Genomic DNA, 26,691 nt, shown 5'->3' on the forward strand with positions numbered 1-26,691 from the left:
TAATGCCAAGGGAAAAAATGATATAATTGGACATGGAGATTCACACTCATGCTAAGGGATTAGTGATAAAGGTTGTCACCTCTCTTGTCTCAGGCACTGGGGCATCAGGAAAGGGACTTGTGCTTTGAGTATAAAAAGACAAGTGTTGATTCCAAGTATTGCTGTTCTATAGGATATCCACTTATTCAGTTCACTTCTAAGTCCGATGGAGTTAGTTCTCACAATGAAGAACAAGCATATAAGTTAGAAACTTTTCCAGTGAAATCAGATGTAAAGCAAGAATGTCCATTGCCATCATTACTATTCAGTATTTTACTAGAAAAGCTAGCTATAGCAATAAAATAAAGAAAAGAAATTGAAAGAATGAGTGTATAGTCCATGAGGAGCCTGAATGCTCACTTTTTACAAATGGTTTGATGATTTACTTAGAAAGCTCTAGAGATTCAACTAAAAAACTAAAAAAAAAAGAAAAAAGAAAAAAAATTGACAGCTCTAGCAAATGATATTATTGCTTATATTAGCTTACTTATTTATTGCCATATTAATGACACTACCAAAGCTTTATAGAGCTAGAAAAAAATGAACGATTCATCTGGATGTACAAAAGATCTCCATTATCATGTGAATCAGTGGGGGAAAAAAGATAATGTAGAAGGGGGGCTAGGAGTACTTATTCTTAAACTAAAAAAAGTAGAGAATGGAAAAAATTACTGGTCAGATAGTGAACAGGGGAGGAGTCCATGAAGAAACAAGATAAAGAGAGATTCATAGGAAGTAAAATGAATAATTTTGATGACATAAAACACCAAGCAACTAAAATTAGGTGAAGGGCAGAAAATTGGAAAAATAAATCTTAACAGCTGATTTCTCTGAAGTCTTATTTTTAACAGATAGGAAATGAGTCAAATTTACAAGAATAAAAGCCATTTCCCAGTTGATGAATAGGCAGGTTTTAGAGTAAGAAATCCAAGCTATCAATTGTCATATTAAAAAAAATGCTCCATGTCATTAATAACTAGAGAAATGCAAATTAAAAATTTCTGAGGTAACCACTTCATACTCATTATTTTACTAAGATGACAAAAAAAAGGAAAATGACCAGTGCTGGAGACGTGGGAAAACAGGTATAATAGCCAACTTTCTGTGATGGCAAAGAATTAGAAATGAAGTGCATGCCCACCTATTGAGGAATGACTATCAGATTGTGGCATATGGTTGTGATGAAATATTGTAACAAATTATGAAGGCATAAGGGAAGACTGGCATGAACTGGTGCAAAATAAAATGAGCAAAACTAGCAGAACATTGTATATAATAACAGTAATATTGTGATAATCAACATGAAAGTAATTCTGATCAATATAGTGACCCACTCTGATTCAATGAATTCATGGTAAAAAAATACTCTCCATCTCAGATAGACTTAGAGTGTAGATGGAAACATTTTCTTTTTCTTTTTAAAATGGTAATTTAAAAATTTATTTCACAAGATTAAAAAGAGAGACAAAAACATTTGTTAAGGGTAAGATAATATCCAAACTGAGAGTGTCAGAACCTGGAGAAGTATAATTCTTCATGATAAAAATTAGACTTTTAATTCATAGCTATATACTAAAACTATTGTCAGGATTCCAAGTTATGTCATAAGATATGGCAAACTGTAAAGTAAAAAAATAAAAATAAAAAACCAAAACAAACTGTAAACATCTATTCAAAAAATGTTTTGGGCATATTTTATGATTAGTTGACCAGGAATTTTTGAATTCTATTGAAATAGAAGTAGAATTTTTCTAGAGCTATACAAAGTCCCAAATGGAATTAGAATATTATAACATGACCTTGGGCTGTGCCATACCTAATGAAAAGTTAAAGTTTACCCAAGAAATGCAGAAAGTACATGTTTCAGTGTCTTGAGAACTCATCTCTTAAATTTCCAAACCCAAAATGGATTTGGCTAGATTTGGGAAGATGGTATACTCAGTGTCCAATAGTTTCATGATGAAGAATGAAAGTGTATATGTAGAAAATTTGAACCTTAATGTTAATTTAATGATTGACAGAAAAGGATAATGGTATATGTTTGGAGCTCTTTTTCTTTTTTTAGAGATAAAAAATTGCAATGTTTATTTTATTGACCAAAATATTGTATTATTTTGTAGCTTCTGTTATGATTAGAGAATGAGTTGTGATTATCATATCAAAACACCTGGGTAGGCTTTGCTAGTCTCTGTTTACTTTGCAGTTAAATCATTTAAAAAAAAAAAAAAAAAGCCCCCAAACTGTTGGCTTCTTATAGTTTTATAGTACCTCTAAGACTAATTGTTAATGTTTTTACTGATAGCCTGGTCAGCTTGTCATTTAAAATTTTGAGACAGCTCTCTTTGAATGCTTATTGGAATAAGCTACTTTTCTTTATTATGCATTTCATATCTTTGCATTTTCCCATTTCTTTTCCAAAATTTGGTGACGGGATAGGCAGGTGGAGTATTGCAGATTAAAAATGCTCTTAGATGTCAATGATGTGGTATTTTTAAATTTTTGATAACAAGGGATGACTCCATGGGGAGGAGGAGAGAAATTTAGAAGTGAATACAATGAAAAGATAATAATATACATATATTTAAAAAATAACAACAAAAAACACACCATGAAACTAATTTGTCATCTTGACTTAATCACTTACTTTGACTTGGGTGATTTTGGGGCAAACCATTTAACTTTCTTGAGTTGCTAAGCTTTCTGCAAAGTGTCCCTTGGATATTTTTTAACCTAACCATTCTATGGATCATGACCTATTGACATGTATTAGAGTGTGTTAAAGTATTTTGTTTACACAGATACTCTACAGTTGCAGTGGAATAGTATGCTGAAGATGTTAATTGTACACCAATTGAAGATCAAATGAAATCAAATATGTAAAATGGGCTCTATCAATGCCAGCTGTCATACAAAGTATATTATTAGTGGGCTAGGATTTTGTACATGGTTATTTCTTGCTCGCAAACTAATTGTGAAGAAAGGCTCCCTCAAGTGCTGGTTTAGGCAATGGGCAACTTCCATACCCTCTTGATCCCCATGATCCACATGTGAGAAGGGAAGGGTGGTGCTTTCATTGAGTTAACCCTCAGATGGTACTTGTAGTGCAGTTTGGCTTTTTTGGTAGGAATTTGTACTGTATTTAATTTGAATTTTCTGATTTTTATTTCTCAGGTGCCAAGCTCCCTGTTATCTGGGCTTGTTCCTGCTTTCAACAGTTCCTGAGTAAAGGTACTGACTAGCACAGGGGATGGGTACAGTACAGAACTGAAGGTCTTAGCATAATATTCTTTTTTTTTTTTTTTAAATAGCTTTTTATTTACAAGATATATGCATGGGTAATTTTTTAGGATTGACAATTGCAAAAACTTTTGTTCCAATTTTTCCCCCTCCTTTCCCCCACTCCCTCCCCCAGATGTTAGGTTGACCAATACATGTTAAATATGTTTGTTTGTTTTTTTTAATAGCCTTTTATTTACAGGATATATACATGGGTAACTTTACAGCATTAACAATTGCCAAACCTCTTGTTCCAATTTTTCACCTCTTCCCCCCCCCCACCCCCTCCCCTAAATGGCAGGATGACCAGTAGATGTTAAATATATTAAAATATAACTTAGATACACAATAAGTATACATGACCAAACATGTTAAATATGTTAAAGTATATTAGCATAATATTCTTAACCTGAGGGTGGGAATTTTTTAAAGCTGCTACAAGGGACTATTTGATAATAACGTTTCGTTTTATAAAGCAACAAAAAAAAATAATGAATGTAACTCAGACCTCTGTTCCACATAGGTTGCTTTTTAAGAAGGTATAATTTAGCCTGTACCTGCTTTCTTTTCATTTTAAACTTTTTAAACTTCTCTTTTATGTACACTAAAAAAAAAAAAAAAAAAAGTTTTTTTTTTTTTTTTGCCTAGGATTTCTAATCCCACTCTCTTTTTTCATTCTTCATCCTCATTGGGGAAAAACCACAGTTCTTATAATGAGTAAGCCTACTATTTTAAATTTAGACAATTACCAGAGATTGGGTTGGCTTCAGGTTCACTGGTATGTCCTTTTCAGAGCTTCTTCAACCTTTTGGACATACAGACGTGTTAAAGCATATTAGTGAATTTTGTTGTTGGTGTTGTTGGTTGGTTTGTGGGAGAATGGGGCTCCTTTGGGAGCCATGTTATCATCGTGCCTTCTTAAAAAACAAATCACACACACATTGACTATATATGACAATCCCTTTCTCTTATTCAGTACCAGTAGTCCATCACTTTTGTCTCAGGATGTGCATTGTGTAGCACACTTTATCATTGTCCTTTGTAATTCCAGTCAGTTGTATTAATTAGAACTTTTAAATCATTCAAAGTTGTTTTTCTTTATAAAGAAAATTTTTTAAATTTTTCTTCTAGTTTTGCTCACTTTATTTTGTATCATTTCTTTTTTTTTTTTTAAAGCAATTTTATCAGATTTTGATTTCCATTTTTTTTCTCTCCTTCCATCCCCACTCTCCAAGATGGCAAATAATCTGTTATGGGTTATACATGTAGAATCATATTAAACATTTCCACATGTTTTGAAAGAAGTATCAGAACAAAAGGTGAAAACTATGAGAAAGAAAAAAAGTGATAATAGTATGCTTCAGTCTGCATTCAAATTCCTTAGTTCTTTCTCTTAATATGGGTAGCATTTTCCATCATGGAATTGTTTTATATTAGAGCTTGGCTGAGAAGATCTAAAGTCTGTCAAAGTTCTTCATCTCTGTACAATGTTGCTGTTACCACGCACAGTATTCTCCTGTGTTTGCTCACTTTACTCAGTATTAGTTCGTGTCTTCTGGCCCTTTCTAAGATCTGACACCCTCCTGATGACAACCTTCCTGGCCACCCTTTTCAACTCTGGTGACCCTTTTACTCCTTGCCTTCAACTCACTGTTCAAGAATAGGGAGCTGGATTCCTCCTTGTTCTCCATTGTCATTTTAGTGTCTCAATATACTACCATCCCTCAGTAACTTTTTCCCTTTGGAGGTCTATTCAGCCCAAATCTACCAGCCAGTCAGAATTCGATTGTCTGTTGCCTACATTAAGGATACTCCCCTTTTTTCCTCAGTACATTCAGTGCTAGGCTGCTAAACAGCTAGAGAAAATCATGGACCCAGGTTGACTGATTCCACAATCATAACACTGGTTATGTTACATAACCTCAATTGGGTTCTCACTGTGCCAAGGCAAAGCATTTATACTTTCCTAATCCATTTGCTTTTTCACTCACCATAGTGGTCTTTTCAAAGCCTTTGATCCCTCCCCAGGCTTACCCTACACTGAGAGCTTTTTCTTCATTTCATAACACAGAAGCTTTCTGCCATCATCTCTTCCCCCATCACAGTCTAATATAATGAAGTCTCCTTGCAGAAGTGATCCATTCTATCCTCTGTTTTCCTGCAAATTGTCCCCCTGTCATCTTAACTGTGACATATTTTTAATCACTCCCTGACTACTGGCTGTTCTACTGCCTACAAAGTTTGTCTTCTATTACTCAATTGACTGGAGGGAGGGAGGGATGTGTGTATTGTGGTTTCTAGGGAAATTTTGGAGCAAAACATAGATGATCTTTGTTAAGCATCTTGTCATCATCTTTTTTTCCCTCTGAGGCAATTGGGGTTAAGTGACTTGCCCAAGGTCACACCGCTAGGAAGTGTTAAGTGTCTGAGACTAGATTTGAACTCAAGTCCTCCTGACTTCAGGTCTGGTGCTCTATCTACTGCACTACCTAGCGGCCTCTAGCATCTTGTCTCCTTAATGGCAAGTCTACCACTCTCCTATCTGCCTATGATCACAGTGGTCTCAGACAAGCTCTCCTGATATTCCATGCTGTCATCAAATTGATCAGCTGGCCCTGTCTCTTGCTGTGGCTCTTACTGCTCCTAACACAGTGACCCACAGGGCCTATTCTGCCCCAACTTCTACTCCAGCTATTTAGAAATCCTCTTGGATTTTCTCAGATCCTGGGCATAACAGTTCCTACTGGCTAGCTTCATGCTTCTCTGGTACATCCCATCTCATAAATATCTGGTTTCTTCTCCTGATTCCTTGAGATCAAGACAGCTTCTAACCACTCTGGTTTCTCCCACTTTTATCACCCTTATATTTCAGATTTTGCCAGAGATTGGGTTGGCTTCAGGTTCACTGGTATGTCCTTTTCAGAGCTTCTTCAACCTTTTGGACATACAGACATATTAAAGCATATTGTTGAATTTTGTTGTTGGTGTTGTTGGTTGGTTTGTGGGAGAATGGGGCTCCTTTGGGAGCCATGTTATCATCGTACCTTCTTAAATGACAAAGTTAGATATTTTGCTTGTGAAAACTAGTCGACTAGAAATAAGAACATATGGAATAAAAAACTATTTATATGTCTTAAATGGCTGTCTTATCACTAAAATACTTTAAAAATCCTCCTTAGGGAAAGGAGGAATTTGAAGCCTTGGTGGTTTCTTTTATTGGTAACTTAAGAGAAATACAACAATATGTGACTACTGAACAAGTTATTTGCTGCCTGAATACTCTTCTTGATTATACAGTAACATAAAGAAGACTGCTTCTTTTAAGAGTATAAATAAACTGCCTTTTTAATTCTTATTGCTCCAGGAGATGTGAGTAGAAACTGAAGGAGAGTTGGACTAATTTAGGAAGGGAGGGGCTGATTTATCAGACTGTGGCTTTGTGCTTTGAGTAGTTGAATTCTTTGATCCCATATTTTTTAAGTATTGGGTAATTTGAAACAATGGAAGTCTATTTTAAATTTAGATTATATGGGCCATCTTGGCAGGTTTTTTTTTTTTTTTTTTTTTTTTTAAAGAAGTGCAAATCCCCAGTGTCTTCTATCTATTAAAATGATCTCAGGAAATATGTTTTCTAAGAGTTGAGCAAGGATTCTGTTTCCCTCCTTATATTCTACCTCTTTTTGTTCTTAAAAATTTTTTCCCTCTTTAGGGGAATGATGTTGGTGGAGAACAGCTGGTTTGCCCTGGGCTTTTGATTTTGGTTTAATTCTTTTTTATACATCATTCAGTTTTTCTTTGTTTGTGATAAGAACATAGATATGGATGAATGAAGGACCAAATAATTATTTCAGCCTGATTCTATTTCAAATATAGTATGTACTGAAAGGTATTCTTTTTAATGCAAAAAGTTGTCTACTTTGAATTTGAACTTACATAATTTAATGTCATTTTTCTACATGCATAGTGATTGGGCTTTATAGTATTCTAGTTTGGTAAGTATGTGAATTATATATAAAGTAGGACTAAGTTAATGAAACAACTATGTCTCATTTTTGATGTTTATAATATTTTACTGGCATGTGCATTCTTATATAATTTGATCTCGTATACATTTAAAACCTTTTTTAATAGCTGGAACTGCTAGAAAATTATAAAAATAGGTTTGAGATATGAAATCATAATTACTAAAGAGAGGATCTTGTAATAATAGGGAGATACCAGACAGTTTGGCAATCAAGTAGATAAAGCTCTGGACCTGGAATCAGGAAGGACTACTTGTTTACTATAGAACTCATACCATAGTTGAAGTGATTGGACAACTAACAACCCGAGACAATAACAGATATTTCCTAAATTAGAATTGGGGACAGTTAATGTTTTAAAATCCTTTCATAGTGACCCATGTCACTTACATAGAGCTTCTGATGTAGAAATTCTCTATTCTTAGCACCATGGAATTTTCTTTCAGTTTTCCATTTAAATTATATCCTTCCTAATAGTAGTAGATTTCTCTCCTGTCCCTCAATGCCCTGCCATAGATCTAAGAGCCAGTGCTAGTGGTTTAGAACCTGAGGAGTCCCCTGCTTTAGATTACAGCGTCGTTGGCATAAGATGAAAGGATTTGACTGATGCTGCTCTAAGAGTTCCTGAAACCCTGACTCCTTGACATCATTGCTATCCAGTAGGGACGTCACACTTCAAGGAGCTATGTCTGCTTTGGTCTGGAAACCTGACAGCCATTGATATGAATATTTTTATGGGGCAAACAGATTCTGACTTCTATAACAACCAGTTCATTTTAGGTTTGAACTGTTATGGAATGCTTGTATTTTATGGTGCTTGCTATTTTGTCATAAATGGGGAATGCAAATCTGAGTCACTGAGGGTAGGTAGCAGCAGCCCTTGCCCTTAATGCACGCAGCTTTCTCACTATCTTTTGTTTCTTACCCTTTTGGCAGTAAAGCCCATGAACCCCTTCTCAGAATAAATGCATAAAATAAAATACATACAGTTATAAAAGAAACCAAATAATGTAAATAAACAAGTTCCTGGATCCAAGGTTACGACCCCTCCCTGCTCTAAGGTTTCTAACTTTTTTGAAAATATTAGTAGATTTCTAGTTCTTTCAGCTACAAAAAAGAACTTGAGGTTGGTCTCAGCTCTCTGACTAACTTTATGGTGATGATCTTTTTTTCCTAGGTATTTCACATTTAAAAATCTCCTGTAAAGATATTGAAAAAAATGGCAGCAGAAACTCAGACACTTAACTTTGGGCCTGAATGGTGAGTTTCTTCATTTTTAAAATTTCATTGAACAGTGAATGTTTTTGGGGAACAGGTTTCCTTCGGGGGACTGTTACAACTATTACTAAAACCCTACTATTTGCATATAATGTGTAGGAGAACTTTGTAAGCAGCACAATATTTATAAGGTATTTAGTTTTATTTTTGCATGTGGGTCTTATGCTTTTGACTTAGATGAAAAATTATACACTTTTATAAGAACTAAGGAAGATCTTATGGCCAGTGTTTGATATTTGTTCTGTTGAGGGAAGTGCTACTCTAGAAGGTCTCAAAGGTTGATTAATAACAAAAGATGTCTTTTTGACCATTGAATGCATGTGATTCATTTTTCTATCAATTCTATTTTCATAGGCGTTATTCTCAAACTATTAAGTAGTTTGCATTTCCTGAATGGTCAAGAAGCCCATAAACAGGGGCAGCTAGGTAGCTCACTGGATAATGCACTGGCCCTGGAGTCAGGAGGACCTGAGTTCAAATCCTACCTCAGTCCTAGCTTTACTTATCCTAGCTGTGTGACTCTGGACAAATCAACCCCAATTGCCTCAGAAAAAAAAAAAAAGAAGCTCATAAACACTGGTTTAATATTTTAAATTACTACTAATTTTAAGTTGGCTTCATAGTTGCTTGTGTTCAGAGTTACAGAGTTTATCATAGAGTTTGAATCCATTATAGGTTGTGATTAGTTTTTTCCACCTATAAATAGATCATGATATCCTTTCCATGGTTTGAATAATAATCCATTGCTCAATTCAGTCTTTAATCCAACTCCTTTTGTGGCGCCAGGTGCTGCATTTTTGTTTTGTGTGGGGTCGGAGTTTTATATTTTTCATATTTGAGAGGCAAGGTGCTTTAAGGATAGGAAAAAGACCTGGAAATGAAGAAGGGCTGTTTTTTGTCTTTACAAAAGTGGCAGAACATACTGCCCAACTGTGATGAAATCAAGTCAGGTTAAAAAAAATCATCTTTTATTAGATTGAACACTGATTTGTTTTACTTTTGCAAATCTTAGTTTTTCTTCCTTTACAATTATTTTAAGGATATAATATCTTTTTAAAATTTATCAATAGTAATAGTGTCACAAGATACTTTTTAATAAATATATAACACTTCCCTCCCCACCTGGCAGATTCCTGAAAGCCACCACTTTGTCAGTTATTTGTAGAAAGGAAGGCTCCAAGGACCTGACTGAGGCCACATAGAGAGAGAGGAGCAGACAGACTGTCAAGTTGGTCATTTCTTCCCCTGTGCTGTCTACTTCCTATTATTGCCACCCTCTGTCCTAGAAATTTGAGGCCGTCTATCTCTGTGTCTCTGCATGCAGATTACGTGTGCAATGGCAAAGGGCATTGAATTTTTAGTTAGAAAAATTGATTTCAGTTTATTGAATCCAATCCAAGATTTTTATTTATAATAGTCATGTGACTTTGGCAAAGTCATTTAATCTCCATTATCCATCCTCCATTTATCCTCATTTTCATGTATAAAACAGATTACACAGACATGATCACATACATATATACATATGTGTGTACATGTGTATCTTGAGCTGTCAGCAAGACTTTGAGTCCAGCTGAATGTCTGAGTGATCAAAATACACTATTGATATTTTTCATCTGTAGTTGGTGTGACCAGTACTTTTCTGATTTTTTTGTTAACATTTGTTGAGCAGGGAATGTTTTTACTTTTATTAGTATTTCCAAGTATTAATGTAGAAATTGTATAGTAAATACTTGTTGGGATTTCATGCTAGACTGCCTAAAACTTAACTATTGCATCAGAAAAACTGAAGTTTGCAGCAGACTAATAATGACCAGTTAATCCAATAACAAAATACTGTAAAGAAGTTCTACCCCAAAATTGCACAGAAATCCAGAATTTGCTGGCTCCCTACCAGCAAATTGTAGGTCATTTTCCTTTGTGACATCAGAGCTATCTAGGGATTTGATTATGCAGCCTGCATTCTTCATCTAGATTCAGTAAGATAGGAGTTGCAAAAATAGAAGAAAAGATCGTTCATCAGATATTGGAAACACTGATCAGGAAAACAGATAAAGAAAATTTAATAATTATTGGATTTCCATAAAACTGACTTAAAAAAAAAAAGTCTGGTGATGCTCCTTTTTTCAAGAAATTATAAATGCACACTTAAGATAGAAGGAAAAAATTAAATGGGAAGAGATTTGCTCTGGATATCATTTAGGGTGCTGTTAGTCTTTGAGTCAAAGAATAAATATATGATCATAAGTAGGATGGAAAGAAGGGGGAGACTGAAGCATTCAGGTGAAATTGAAGAGGCTTTTTACAGCTGATTGAATTGGAGAAAATGAAGAAGGAATGTTAAGAGAGATGACTAGGAAAATAATAATTACGTTTCTATTGGTTTCAAAATTTGCAAAGTACTTTACACAAGGAAGATCATAATTCTAAGAAATAAAGTACAAAAATCTGAATATCAGTGGCATAGATTTTGACTGTTATCCTCAGTTATTGAGTCATCTTTTTTATCATTGTCTATTGGAATCAGTCAAAAGATTTCCTCAGTTCTCTTCTTGCTTAAATACTAGGGCAATACAATCTAAGACTTTTAAAATAGATTTTCAGGAAGAAGACATGATTTTAAACTCTCTATACCTTGTAGAAAAAATTCCAGACTGGAAATTTTTTTTACATTTTCTTTTTCCATTAATGAAGATGCCTTCTCTCTTCCTTCCTGTCTCTAACTGAAAAAGACAGAAACATCTTGCAACAAATATGCCCATTCCTTTGAAACAAATTCTTACTTTGACCATATGCAACAAAACATGGCTCAAACCTCACCCTGCCCATTACCTCTCTGTTAGGAGGTGGTGGATAGCATGTGTCATCAAGGGTCCTATGGAAATGTGGGGTTGGTCATTTCATTGATCAGAGTTCTAAAATCTTTCATAGTTGTTTTCACTTCCAATGTTTTTACTATATAAATTGTCTTCTGATTCTTTTCCCTATTCTCTTTACCAGTTCAGAGAAGTCTTCCAGGTTTCTCTGAAACCATCCCCCTTTTTCCTTTCTTACATCATAATAGTATTCCATTACATTCAGAAGGCAGTGTGATTTACTCAGCCATTCCCTAGTTGATGGGCCACCATCCACTTGAATCTTCAGTTCTTTGCTGGAACACAGAGAATTGCCAACATATGATTGATGTAAGAATTCTTTCACCTTACACAGGTCCTGGCACATAGTATGTATCTAATAAAGATATTGATTAGATTGATTTATCACATTTGGATTTATTTTGGATTTTGAAATTGACATCATCAGTGCATACGCCCAGGACATAAAAATGATTTTTTTCTTTTTGAGATACTTAAAGTACCTGATATCTTTGAGATTTGGGTGAGAGATTTTTCTGGGCTGAGAGAGACAGAAGTAAGTATCTCATTGATTTTGAAGGTCATCTGACTTAAATCTACTGACATGTGAGACTGACACTGCAGACAGCCTTATATTATGATTGGTAAAATCAGAACTGTATTTAACAGTTTCTATGTTGTATTATACCCCGTGATAAGCAGCCTTTCTTTAAAACCCACAGTCAGAATTTTCAGTTACCAGATTAGGAATGGAGGTCTTGAAATAGTTTCTTTTACATTGTCATCTCCCCGATTGTTGAAAATGAGTCACTTTCCAAGCAGGAGATGCGCCTACTTCTAGATGCCTAAGTAGAGGACAAAGGTAGGACTAGGTTGGACTCTTCTGTTATAGATGATTTCACATCTTTCACAGCTGGGCAACTTTTGTAGCATGAATAATTGGGATTTGTTATATGGAGATTTACTGCTGTGAGTTTGAAATAAGTTGTTGCTTAATGCCTGATGCAAGAAAAGTGCCTTGTTAATGAAATCAGTCACTGCCTCAGTGCTGGGCTAAGAGGTCTATTCATAAAGGTGAGTGAGCAAATCCTTTAAAGTCTTAAGATCTTTTCTAAAAGTTGTATAAGGAAACCATACTCTAATTTTATTACTTAAAATGAGAAACAAGATAATTTTATGTACTTTTAAATATTTTGTTTATTGTTATTTTAATGAAGAATTTGAGAGTGATTATTTATTAACAAGCTCCTGTATCATCTCAAATGAAATGCACTATTTTGTCATCTGTTGGCTGCAGTGTTTATTGTTGATAAGTCAGAGATGTCCTAATTCTAGTGGGCCTTGTTCAATTAAAATAATTTCAATTAAGGAACTTGAAGCAGCAAACGATTTTTTTTTTTTCTGTGCTACTTACATTTTAATACTCTGTAGTTCTCATTAAAGTGAATAACCCTATCAATGGTAGGGATTATAGCTTGGCCACACTTTCTCATCTTTAGTACTTTTGTCTCTCTCCTTACATGAATCCTGGTAGCCACCCAATCTAAAGGAGTACTTTCCTCTAGATCAGTGATTTACAGATTGTTTTGATTGTGTATATCTTTCAGTTTAAAACAGTGAGCAGGCATCTCTAGTCTGTTCTGTTTATTCATGAAATGTATACATGATATAATTATCCTAATACATTATTTTAAAAAATGCACAAAGATAGAACTTAAGGTAGATGTAAAGATAAACTATATTTTAAAATACCTTAATTTTTATTTTATATGTAAAATGTCCTCTAAATAACTTTTTAAATTAAAGCAATCTGAATATGCTTTATTGTTTTTAAAAAATCTTGATTATTATCCCTTGTGGTACAGTGATTCATAAGTTTGATTCTAAGTTAAGTTTTATGTTGATGCTTAATATTTAAATGCTGTCATAGGTGAAATATAAACTTCATAAAGAGACATAGATCAGAATGGAAGGAAGAAAGGCATCCTCGACTCTACTTACTAAATCATGTTTCTCATTTTTCAGTCCCACCAAATCCATAAAAGTTTTTGTTAAGATTGGGTAATCAATTACCACCTTCCATGGAAGATTGATTCTTACAGCTACCTGAAAGATGTTCTTAAATTAAATTAAATTTTAATTTTAAATTGTTAAAAATTTACATTTTTAAGCAAGTGGATTCAACATTCACTGAAACTTTATTTGAGGAAATTTTAACAGGATAAAAATGCTAAAAATTTTCAGATATGATAGTTTTAAATTTGTGACATTCATATAATAAAGTATTTTGTAAGTGTTTTATAAATCATAGTGATAATAGCACTTGACCTTCTCAACAACCCTGTGTGGGTACTATCAACTATTCTACACATGAAAAAGCTGAGGCTGAGGGAGGTAAATAGATTTTCCCAGGGCCCCTCAGCTAGTTATGATGAGGGATGGGTTTCAAATTCAATCTTCCAATTCTTCAATGCAGTACTGTGTATTTCATGTTATTGTGCTGACTGTGTGGTGGCTTCACACAATAATCTCATTTCCAGTGTTCATAAAGAAAAGGGTCATTATTCATCAGTGTCTATGAAGTTATATTTCTAATAATCTTCATGGTAATTTCAAATTTTTCCCAGACTTTTTATCAGCTCTGATTAGATTAGCATTGATTTTCCCTGATAATGTGGATGAGGAAGACTGTTACCTATTATGAATAGAAGTGTCAACCCTGTCATTTTCTTCTTTACATTTGCTGACATTATTGTTAAATCAATTTGAAATTTCTTTGCAGATGACATTTCTCTCTCTCTCTCTCTCTCTTTCTCTCTCTCTCTCTCTCTCTCTCTCCCTCTCTCTCTCCCCCTCCCTCTCTCCCTTTCCCCCTCCCCCCCCCCCCCCTTTATTATTAAAGCTTTTTATTTACAAAATATATGTATGGGTTATTTTTCAACACTGACCTTTGCAAAACCTTCTGTTCCAAATTTCCCCCTCCTTTCTTCGACCCCCTCCCCTAGATGGCAGGTAGACCAATACATGTTAAATATGTTAAAATATATGTTAAATCCAGTATATATGTATATATACATATTTATACAGTTATCTTGCTGCACACAAAAAAATTAGATCTAGAAAGAAAGAAAAAAACCTGAGGAGTAAACAAAAATGCAAGCAAACAATAGCAGAAAGAGTGGAAATGCTATGTTGTGGTCCATAGTCATTTCCCATAGTTCTCTCTCTGGGTGTAGATGATTCTCTTCATTATTGAACAGTTGGAACTGGTTTGAATCATCTCATTGTTGGAGAGCCTCGTCCGTCAGAATTGATCGTTATATAGTCTTGTTGTTCCCGTGTATAATGATCTCCCGGTGCAGATGACATTTCAAGCTAGTTAGTTTTGTGAGGGTTACTATGCTTAAAATTAGATCATGTAATCCATAAATTCACTTTCCTGGTTTTACAACAACAAAAAAATAAATAAATAGGTTGCAGTATTCTAAAAGATGACAGTAATAGCTAATAATTCACACACACACACACACACACACACACACACACACACATATACACACACAGCATTAAGGTTTGTGGAGTGCTTTATAAGGAGCAATTTATTTCATCCTCACAACAGCCTAGGAAATGAAGTGCCATTATTATCTTTAGATGAGGAAACTGAGGCACAGAAAAATACATGACTTGCCCAGGGTCACAGAGCTTAGTCAGTGTGTGAGGCTTTAATTTGAACTCAGGCCTTCTTGACTCCAGATCCAGGGTGCTTACCCACTGAGGAGGCACCTAGCTGTGGATGAAGAAGGAAAGGGCTGCTGGCAACCACTCTGTTTACACACTTTTCTTAGGAACCCTTTTAAACCATATAGGATATTTGAACCATCTTGAAATAAAAATAAATTTAAGTTCTAATATTTTCTTTGAACTTTCTTGTTTTAAAGACCATACTGTGATCTCTGGACAGTGATGAAACAAAACGAACACATGGGCCGCCCATCCTGTCCAGTCTATCTACATTTCTAGTCATTCTCTTTGATTAACATATAACTTATTTCCTCCTTTCTTACTGTGTTTTAGGAGTCCTGGAATTTTGATTTTTCAAAGACCATAGTATTTCAGCTTTATTTAAGAAATAGAATTGAATCAAGCAGCATTTATTAAACACCATTATGGTCAGGCACTGTTTCAGGTGTACAATAGGAATATCAAAGACAAAAATGAAAAAGTATTTTCTGTTTTGGGAGATAGAGCATACGTATGGAAATGTGGTCTAATGTTGGGCTTTGTGAGTGGGGTACTGCCAGTTAGAGGGAGCAAAGACCTTGTCGAATGTGATGTTTGAGCTGCACTTTACAGGACCAAGTGTAAGAAGGTGGAGATGAGGGGAACAAGGGAGGGAAGGAAGAGATGCAGAGATGGTCAATGAAATGTCCCCTCTAAAGATGGCTGAGAAGACCATTGTGGCTGGGTGGAAAGGGAGGGTGGAGCCAGGTTCCCCAAAGAGAAGCTAGGTATGATCCTAGGGACAGCATAAGCCCCTTTATGTTCCCCAGGATGGGGACAGAACTGTGTTTGGGGAACAGTGTCAGCTGTGGAGAAGTGCTAGATTCACAGTAAGGGGGTATGATTGGGAGGAGATAGTTTGAGAGCATAGGGTAGACAGGCAGGGATGGTGGCTACCTTGACAGGAGTGGGGAAACATTTGGAGGAGGGTAGGGTTGGGGGAGAAAGAATGAATTTGCCATACTTCTGGCACATCTGGACATCACTGGTCTTGGCTGTTGGTCTCTGTTAAAGGGCAGGCTAGGGACCTTGGGACAGCCAAGGAGATGGCATCCAGGTGCTTAGAGGAGCCCTGAGAGATGGAACATTGTCCCTACAAGGCTTGAGGGGGGAATCATCAACAGCATCAAACACCACCCCGAGGATAAAGGCCATTGATCAGGGAGCTGATGGCTATGCTGAGGAGGGGCCCTGTTGGTCTTAGGATGTGTGTGTCCACTGATTGTCTTCCTTCCTATTTGCACCTTCCCCCAGGCTTCGAGCTCTGTCCAGTGGTGGCAGTGTGACGTCCCCACCTCTTTCTCCAGCATTGCCGAAGTATAAATTAGCAGACTATCGCTATGGGCGAGAGGAAATGTTAGCACTTTTTCTAAAGGATAACAAGGTAATTATTATAATTGTTGTTGTTGTTGTTATTGTTGTTATTATTTAAAACTCTTTGTGATGGTCTGTGTCTTTGAGAGTGCTGTGGGCAAAGGACTCTGTCCAGAACATTGGAAAACAGGCTTTTTGCATGCATTCCCCCTTTCCTGACAGCTTTTTTTCCTTCTTTTTCATCAGCTACCACGGTACGCTGGTAGCAGGAGGACTGGGAAAGGGAAATTTGGCTTTTCAGTACTTTAATCTCTGCCCACAGCCCCACAGGAAGGGAGAGCAGTTGGCCATTAGGCTGCTTCCTTTTTCAGGTGACATTTTCCCCTGGATTCTGGTCCTCAGTTACTCTTTGCTCCTCTGAGGGGGTCCCCTCTTAAGCAGCTTGTGGCCCTGCAGTCACAGAGATAGGTGTCAGGAGCTTTGACAAGGGGGCCTTCCTTCTCTGGCTGAGTATAATGACGCCCAACTCTGGTCAGATGCAGCAGCAGCAAAGACTGGCATGTGGTAGTTTGAGGCCCACAGCGCTTTATACCAGGTACTTCTTAGAATCTCCCAGCCGCCTTCTCTTTCATTCCTTTGTACTGATGAGCAGACCGAGACTGAGAGAGCTAAGTGACTGTCACGTATTACTTAGGTTCCTGCCCACAATACAAGCAGCTCTATTTGAAGTAGACTTAGCTTTTCATCCAATTGGGCACATAGCTACTGTTATCTGTGTGGTTATTTGCTTTTCTGCATTCAATGATGTGACTTTTAGAGCTTAATTGAAGATTGCTAATTTTGGAACCAGGCATTTTGTGTTTCAGAATTTCATTTATTTTTAATATCTTTTGTTTCTAAGTTAGATTCATTTCTAAAGGTATCTATACCTTCCTTGTTTCCTATTCAGTGAGCCTTCCCATGTAAAAAGAAGAGAAACAGAGCAGTTCATACAGGTGTCCCCCACTTACAGTCTTCCCCTAACCCTCCATATCTACATAGACATTGACCCGATAGGACATGTACTGCTCTCCACCCCCTAGTTAGCTCCCTTCCCTTCTGAAGGGAAGGGCTGATGGTTACTTCCAGCACTGTAGAGCTCAGAGACTTTTATAATACTGTTTTGTCAAGTCAAGATATTAAGGGGATAGAGCAGAAAATAAAGTAAGTCAATGGCAAGTTTTGTCCTCATATAATTCACAAAAGCTGAGACACTCATATGGCAAAGTAAAGACCTCTGGGAAAAACCTCTGGGCATTGGAGAGACTGAATAGCTGAGAAACTGCCGCTGTGATCTTGCTAAGCGGGCAGCATATGACTGGTGATTATTTTCTGTGTTCTTGCTTCCCCAGATTCCCTCAGATCTTATGGATAAAGAATTTTTGCCTATTCTCCAGGAGGAGCCCCTGCCACCACTGGCACTAGTACCATTTACAGAAGAAGAGCAGGTGGGTGTCCATTTGGTTCACATTTAGCAAGTAAGGGAGAGAATCCTGCTCAGAGATTCCATCTGTCAAGTGCTTCTGGGTAGCTGAAAAGCTTTGCAGGCTGTCTTCTTGAGCCGCTAGGGGGCGCCGTAGTGCATGGAGTGGTGGGCCCCAGTCAGGAAGACTGCTCCTCCAGTGTTCAAACGCTGTCTCAGACACCGACCAGCTCAGTGAGCCTGGCCGGGTCACTGCCCCCGGCTTGCCTCAGTTTCATCATTTGTCAGATGAGCTGGAGAAGTTTTGCCAGGAAAAACCCCAAAAGAGGTCAGGAAGCGTCAGCCACAGCTGAAAAACAGCTGAGCAAATACCTCTTTCCATATAGAAGGTGAAATGAAGCAGAATCCATTTCAGATGCAATGGGCAAGATCCACATGTCAAGGAGGAAAAAGCATTCTAGACTTCAACCCCCCCACCTCCCCCGAGCAAGCAGCTCCTTTTTGCAGTTTTGACCTTGCCTAGGGGACCAGGTGCACATCAGTCAGCCTCTGGGCCTCTTGGCTTGCTGCTGATTTCTGTGTGGATTAGGGTTATTTGCTTGTCCATAGTAAGCAGTGGTGTGACTTGGAGGGAATTGTAATGTTCTTAGTTCCATTTGGTTTTCTGGAGGTTTGGGGGGCAGCCTTCTTTTCAATTGAGTAATCTCCACAAGAATAGCCAGGTGTTAAAGTCCAAAAGTCTTTATTGTCTCCTTCGCCTGGTGCTCAGCTAGTTTCCTTAGAGGCCTTCCAGAGTCTTGGTTTCAGTGGAGAAATGCAGGAGGCCAGGCCAGCCACCATAAGGCCTATGAAGATGGAAATGAATCTATCTCCTTCGCTCTGAGAGCTTGAGCTCCCAGCTTATATGCTCTATATTGAGTATAAACCAATCATTATATCACTAGGAAACCATTATTTGTTGTAAGATTAAATCAATCATACTGAATTTGGAGGACTATTAATCCCCATTCTAAACTAGATAACCATTGTCTTCTTTATCAATTCCACTGACTTAACACCTTGTAAAAATCCTTGTTTCAGAGTTCTGGCCATAACAGAGAATATTTGAAGATTGCCAATTATGGACCCAAGTGACTTAAAATGTAATTTATTACAACCTTTTATTTTTAAGTTAGACTTTTTTTTTGAATATAGACTCCCTGATTCAAGGCAGTTTATAGACTTGGGATAGTCTATTAGATTGTATCCAGAAAAGAAAACTATGGAGACTAAATGTGGATCTAAGCAGAGTATTTTCACATTTTTGTTGTTGGTTGTTTGTTTCTTTTTCCCCCTTTTCTCGTGGTTTTCCCCCTTTTGATCGGAATTTTCTTATGCAGCATGACAAATAGGGAAATATTTTTAGAAATACTGTTTAACCTATATAGAGTTATTTGCTGTCTTGGAGAGGGGAGGGATGGAGAAAAAATTTGGAATACAAGGTTTTGCAAAGGTGAGTATCAAAAACTATCTTTGCATGTATTTAGAAAAATAAATACCATTTGAAGAAAACAAAAAAAGACTATAGACCTCTTTTTCCTCCTACCCATTGAATCTTTTCTGGTAAAACAAGGACCAGACATAACCAGTACATTGAGTGCTTGTTGCCTCATGTATCAAATGAAAATGAAACTTTCTAACAATCTTCAAGAGCCAAAGGCAATGCTGTGATTGCTCCAAGATAGGCTAATTCTTCCAGACTTCTCAGGGGAAAAGTAGCATTTTTCAGAAGTGATTTGCCAGGATTGATTATCAGCAATGAGTCCTTTTATATGGGAAATGGCTATGATTCTGGATTTGGAGTCAGAAGACCTATTATTTAATAGATTTGTGACATAGGCAAATCAGTAGCTTTCTTTGCCTCAGTTTCCTCTTCTGTATAGTGGGAATATCTTATCCCAGGAGAGGAAGAGTGCTGGATTTGAAATCAAAAGACTTAATTTTGAATGCCTGTTTTGCTATCCACGTGACCTAGGACTAAAGGCCTTATTTAAAAAAGAGGGTATACCATTTTATGGTCTTTATGGTCTCTTTAGGCTCTAAATTGAAGTTCCGATGGTCTCATCTACCTTACAGGCTTTTTATGAGAATTAAATGGGAGAATGGAAGTATCATTTATATCTCAGCTACTGTTGTTATGCCCTGGGTTTGTAGCCCTTGTGATTGATGGAGAGGAAAATGTTCTAAACCCTGTATTTGAGGTAAATTTTTATCCATTTTTCTATGACAGATCCTGTTGAATATATTCTAGGCTAAAAAAGCATTAGAATATGCTCATAAATAAATTAAGGATCCTGATAAAGCAGAAAGAAAATGAAATCCAAAGGGTCCAGTTCTGAGGAGTTGACAGTTTTGTCAACTTTGTCAAGAAGGCAAACCTTAATTGTCAGATGTTACTGCCATGTTACCTGTTGAGGTCACTGTCTTCTTGATGACCATTCATAATGTACCACTATCTAAGATAAGTTGGATATCTGAAATTGTGTTTTTTTCTTTTGTTTGTTTTTTTGCCTCAAATCATGGGAAGTTTTCCACTGAGGCTGGGGAGGAGGGGGGGGAGAAGAGCTCCATGCTAGGGAGAACCCTCAGGGGTACCATCTAGTGGAATTTGTGAGAACAGCAAGCCAGCTACCAGGGAAAACTGACCTCTCTGCTTTCTCATTTCCCTTAGATTCACAAATACTTTTTTTGGTATTTAGTGGTTTGGAAGTGGACATAGTTTTTGGAGTGCCACAAATAGTTACCTGGCATTCCTTCCCCATTTCTTCCTGTAAATAGGCTTGGAGTTCTCACAGTTTTAATCGGGAGGAGATTTTTCTTGGGCTTTGCACTCTCCCCTTCTTCCTGCCTCAATGGGGAGACTCCCAGGGCTTGGGCAGTGGGAGTTGCACGCAGCTTAGCCTTCTGATCACTTCTGACAGAAGAGTTAAGGGGAGTTCTCAATAAAGGACAACCTCTCAGGAACTGCTTCCTACACAGAATAGCTCTGTATCTGATACTGGCTCTGTGGTTCTCCATCTCCTAAACAAAATCCTAGCTAGATACCATAATTCGATAAATAGGATTGGTTTGAGGGAAGGAGGAGCTTTACTTTAGTACATTTGATTTCATTAGTGTGGGTACCCTGTTGACAGGAATTTTTGTGACTGGCCTTTGAGGAGAATTTGGATCATCTAGCCCTGGTGTAGCGCACACAGAGTCGGTACCAGGACAGCATGGAAAGTCTTTCCATACTTCCTGGCAGAGTCCTTCTACACTGCCATCCTAGCAGAACAAAAGTGTCAGTGATCCTGGTTAGAACAGCATTTGCTGTTTTTCTCATACTTTTGTAAGCTTTCGGAGATTTGGTCATTATAATAATCTTAGGAGATAGTGATTAGGAATTTTATTACTTCGGAGTATTATTTCCACTTTATACATGGGGAAACTGAAACCCAGAAAGATTAAGTGTCCAGGATTATATGCTCCTATGTGTTGCTATAGCTTTCAGCCATATTCGGCTTCTATTAATTTAGGATTAAAAATAAAACTAGAACTTCAGAATATTATCAACCCATTAACTTAGGCAGGGCCAGGGAAGCTTTGAATAGGGGAGTCAGATCATTTTTCATGGTTGTTTGTGCCTCGCCAAGATACTTGACTGCTTAAGCTAGCCTTAGGCCTGGTGTTTTCATGCTATTTTGAAGGTTTGCTTTATCCCTGTCAGTATTTTTCCATTTCCATTTTAAGGTTATTTAAGATTCAAATGAGTTTGCAAAAAGAGAAATGTAGAAAATAAGGCATTTTAATTCAGGTAAAGTGAAATTTATATTTTCACCAGAGAGATCGTATTGCATTTGTTATCAAGGTTAAAAAGGGTCCTTCCTTGTATTCTTAAGTTAGAAATATTTCTTTGAAAATGATACTCTTTTCCTGTGTTTTTACTAAACAAATGAGACTATGCTTCATTAGCTGTTTGTTTCCTTGAGCTGGAAGGTTCATAAATTGGCATTTAGCTCTTTTATATTCCTCCTTTTATGTGATTTTTTTTTTTTTTGGAAGTTAAATTAGTAACCAAGTAGTATTCTTATCTTGTTGCTTTTTATTTCTCACCTGTGTTTGGATAATTACTTTTTGGATATGTAATACTTTCTACACATCTTTGACATGTTAGGGCATAAAATTAATACTTAAAAAAAAAAAAGATACAAAGAAACTAAGACCCCCTCTTTGCTAATTTGTAGCTGGTCCAGAATGAAAAGCAAGCTTTGAGATTTCTGGTTTAACTTTTTTCATTAGTTAAAAGTGCTCTTAATCTGAAATTCTAGTTTGTAATTTTCATTGCCATTTCCAAAGCCAAAACTTTCATACTGAGTTAAAATAACCAGAGGGTGGCATAGACATACTATTTGTTTCACTATGTCAATATTATTTCTGACTTTTTTTGGGGGGGCTATTTATTTATTTTGGAGGGGGTTGCTTTCCCTTTGTTCCCTATATTCCAGTTGTAGTTTAAGTATTGGTAAAATATTCTCCACTTATTTTTTTAAAAATATACTTGAACCTAAAAATGATATAAAATCAATTTAAACCACCCTTCCTTATATTTCCTTTAAATGTTATCTTTTGAATATTTTGAGGATATCTTAGCCTTTCTTGTCTAAATATTTATAGGACACTATGTGGACAGAATGCATCTGTGTAAAGAAATAGGACACTTCTAAGTACTTTCTTCAAAGACTTTGCCAATCATATGCTAGAGCTGCGTAAATCTCGTCAGTGGATGAGCAGTTTTTTACTAGGTCCACTTTGTGCATGTTCTTCCTCCTGTTTGCCTTGTCCGAGTCCTGTGTTTGTCTTCTCCTATCCCCCTTCATACTTAAGCATGGTGTTGGTATTGATATTTCCCTTGCATTCTTACCCCTCACTATAGATTCTGTAGATGGTCATCTTCCTGCCATCCCCCAGCTGAGGAGAAGTTGAGCTTTAGCTTATTTACTTTGTGGAAGAAGAATTACTTAAAATGTCACATTCGTCCTTTACTTTTTGTGTTTGTTGGTACTGTTTCAGAAGGTTGGGATAGATAATTGCTTATTAAGGGGAAGTTTAATGGTGATGGAATTTGGCTTTCTGAAGCTCTCTCTGGGCCTGGACAACTTGTCTCTCACCCTTCCCATATGCGTGCCTCTTGAGAACATTTACCTGTTCCTCAGGTTAGGAAGGAGAAAAGACAGGAGTTGAGTATTTACAGAACTGTTCTTGATTTGGACTCTTTCCCTTTTGTGTAAAGGCCAGTGCCCGCCCAGCCGAGCAGTCTCAGTGTCTGCGCTGTCTTTCTGCCCTCCTACCTAGAGCATTTCCCGTGTTTCTGTCCTTGAATCATGCGCTTTTCCATGTGTGGAGTGAGTGTTCTCCAACCATCCAAATGCTCTGATCCCTTTAATCCACAAGCATTTTTTTTATTATTAAGTACCTATGTGCCGGGCACTGTGCTCAGAGACTCCTTCAAGTCTTAGTCTGTCATAGATGGCTCCTTGCTGACTGTGAGTCAAGATGTCTCTGGCAGGGAAAAACATGGCACTTAACTTCCTCATCTATAACATGTGGATAGTATGAACATGGTTGTACCTCCCTCCCCAAGGAGGTTGTTGTAGGAGGGGCACTCCAAGCACACCCCTACATGCTCTCTTTAATGGGCCCCATTGAAGATAGGCCTCCTGAGGGCAGAGATGGATGTGGTTTTAGGCTTGTAGAGACTCGTGGACCCCAGCACCATCCTGGGCAACATGCCATACCACACAGAACTTTGGGTAAATGATTGTTTATATGTTGATTCTTAGCCAAAATTAGCAATGAGTGTCCTTATGCTGTTCTACTTTTAGATTGTATTTGTGTGTGCACATGCGTGTGTGCGCACGTTTTGAGGGAAAGGTCAATTTCATGTAATTTTTGTTTTTACCCAAATTGCACTTTTTTTCCTTGGCAGAGAAACTTTTCCATGTCTGTAAATAGTGCCGCTGTCCTACGATTGACAGGACGAGGAGGAGGAACAGCGGTAGGGGCTCCTCGAGGTCGAAGTTCCTCTAGAGGTCGAGGTGAGCTTTTATATTAACAAAATAATGATGTACTAGCAAGAAGATGCTCAAGGAAAATCACATTCAAGATAAAAGGAGGTGAAGATTTTTAACTTGTGTTAGCAGGATACAAAGATTTGGAGGCAGCTAGATGGCACAGTGGATAATAAAGTGGATAAAGCACCGGCCCTGAAGTCAGGAGGATCTGAGTTCAAATCCAGCCTCAGAAACTTAATACTTCCTGTGTGACCCTAGGCAAGTCACTTAACCCTAATTGCCTCAGCGGGAAAAAAAAAATTGCTCAAGTACCCTCATAATATTTTTGATCAGAAGCCATCAGAGGCCGGGCTTCCTGGAGGCTAATCTGAGGAGTTGAACTGGAATCTTACTCCAGAATTAGAGGCATGAGCAGACCCTGACAGCCGGTTCTACATTTTTAAACTCTTCTTGGCACCCTTGGCTTCTCCCCTGCATCCTCTTCCCTTTAAGGATCCTGGCAGAGTTTGTATTCTCTGAACTGACTTAGCTTCCTGACCAGCCTCTGGCTCCCAGATCCCCTTTAGGAAGAAGGGCCATGTTAGTAGAATTGTCTGCTACACCCCAGCCACTCAAGATACATGGCAGCAGGGCGGATGGAATGTATTTTCCTGTGGGGACATCTTGAAAGTGCAACATGAAATAATTGTACAGAAAGCAGTTAATGTAATGTGCAGTCTGACAAATTTGTTGACCATTATTTTTTTGCTTTTTTTCCTATTTGATGCTGTGTTTGACTCTATTTTGTAATTTGTTAGTATTTGGGTATATGAGAGCATCTTGAGTTAAAATGAACATGTATATATTTATTTAGTAGCAAGTATTCTTTGAAGAGAAATTTAGCTACTTGAATGCAGAAATAGAATGACACTAAGTATCCCACTTTGTTTTTTTGTGTAATTAATGTCTGTTGTCCTCCTCATGCCCTTCTGCTTTACTTGTGATGACAAAGGTCCATGAAGGATTTTCTGTGGCATTGTGTCAATGTCAAAAGACTTAACTTTCTAATTTGTTTTCCTCGGGTCTCTGGAATTGTTTTTCTTACTTTACTCAGAGGTTTAATCAAATCAATAAACATTTATTAAATTCCTTGTAAATTTCATGAATGAAATTCATGATATGATATGGAAAAAAAGCATTGACAGTTACTGTTAACCGTTTATACCTATTTCTTACTTCTCATTAGAAATTGCTCCTAATGTACTCTTAGATCTCATTACGTTGATGGTGGCAGAAGTTCATGGTGGAGATAGGATGAATGAGAATCCCCTTCTTTGCTGCTTGTCTTCCTTCCAATTCTTTCTTGCCTGCCTGCCTCCTCTCTCCCTTTTTTCTTTCTTTTTCTTCCCTCCTTCCCTTTCTTTCATCTTTCCTTCTCTTTCCTTCCTTTTCCTCTCTCTTGCTCTCTCCCCTCTCTTTTCTCCCTCATTTAAAAATTTTTAAACTTAGACTAAAATCTTTCCTTCTATCCAGCCCCTCTTCCACCTAATTGAAAAAGCAAGCGATGTGATCCCTATTATGAATGTGAAGTCTCACCCCCCTCCCAAAAAGTTTTTTATTTTTTTAAGTAAGAAAAGTAAAGAAAGTGGGAGGAAAATATTCCTCAGTCTGTACTAAAGTTCACATGTGGAATTGTCTTGATCACAGTAACCCAGTCTTTTCCAGTTGATCATTGTTATAATGTTGTTATTACAATGTACAGTATTTTCTTGGTTGTCTTCATATTACTTCGCATCAATTCCTGAGTTTTCCTAAGTTTTTCTGAACCTACCCCACCTTGGTATTTTTAATAGCACAATAGTATTCCAAAACATACATATATCACAACTTATTTAGACATTTCCCAATTGATGAGCATTCCCTTAATTTCCAGTTTTTTGCCACCACAAAAAGAGCTATTAGAAATATTTTTGTTCATATAGTGTGCCTTTTTTCCCCACACCTCTCCAGCATTTGTCATATTAGCCAATCCGATATATATGAGGCAGTATTTCAAAGTTGGTTTAATTTGTATTTCTAATTCATTAGTGAATGCAGCTAGGTGGCACAATGGAAGTACTGCCTTGGAGTCAGGAGGACCTGAGATCAAATCCAACTCCAGACATTTAATACTTGTGTGAGCCTGGACAAATCACTTCGTCTGGTTTGCCTCAGTTCCCATTTTTGAAATAAGCTGGAGAAGGAAATGACAAACCAATCTAGTATCTTTATTAAGAAGCCCCTAAATGGAGTCATGAAGAATAGGACACAAGTGGAGTGAATCAACAACAATAATTGTTAGTGATTTAGAGCATAAGTGAAATGACTATTGATTGTTTTGATTTCTTTTTCTGAGAACTGTCTATTCATAGGATTTGATTTCTTTGATTCTTGACTTATTACTAGAATTATAGGCTTCTAGAATGGGAAGAGGTTCTGCTTTTGAAGAAGAGTTACTGTATAATAGAATGTTATTGTATAATAGAGGAATCAAAGACATGATTAAGAGAAGCTGAAATTTGAGGGGAAGAGAGAAAAGTATCCAGCAATAAATTGTG

General features: G+C 37.0%; 1 protein-coding gene across 2 annotated transcripts in view; it reads left to right on the forward strand.

Moving 5' to 3' along the window:
* The first annotated feature begins 8,535 nt into the window (after positions 1 to 8,535).
* GIGYF2 (GRB10 interacting GYF protein 2) overlaps positions 8,536 to 26,691 on the forward strand; it is a 95,895-nt gene continuing 77,739 nt past the window's right edge. The window contains exons 1-4 of one of the 2 annotated variants that reach the window (XM_031968171.1): positions 8,536 to 8,597; positions 16,505 to 16,634; positions 17,956 to 18,051; positions 24,031 to 24,139. In XM_031968171.1, the coding sequence (XP_031824031.1) occupies positions 8,557 to 8,597; positions 16,505 to 16,634; positions 17,956 to 18,051; positions 24,031 to 24,139 (376 nt within the window). In that variant the 5' untranslated portion in view covers positions 8,536 to 8,556. The remainder of the gene's footprint in view (positions 8,598 to 16,504; positions 16,635 to 17,955; positions 18,052 to 24,030; positions 24,140 to 26,691) is intronic. The other variant, XM_031968170.1, reaches the window with a different exon arrangement.

This window comes from Sarcophilus harrisii, chromosome 4 (genome assembly GCF_902635505.1).
Source record: "Sarcophilus harrisii chromosome 4, mSarHar1.11, whole genome shotgun sequence".
Taxonomy (NCBI): Eukaryota; Metazoa; Chordata; class Mammalia; order Dasyuromorphia; family Dasyuridae; genus Sarcophilus; species Sarcophilus harrisii.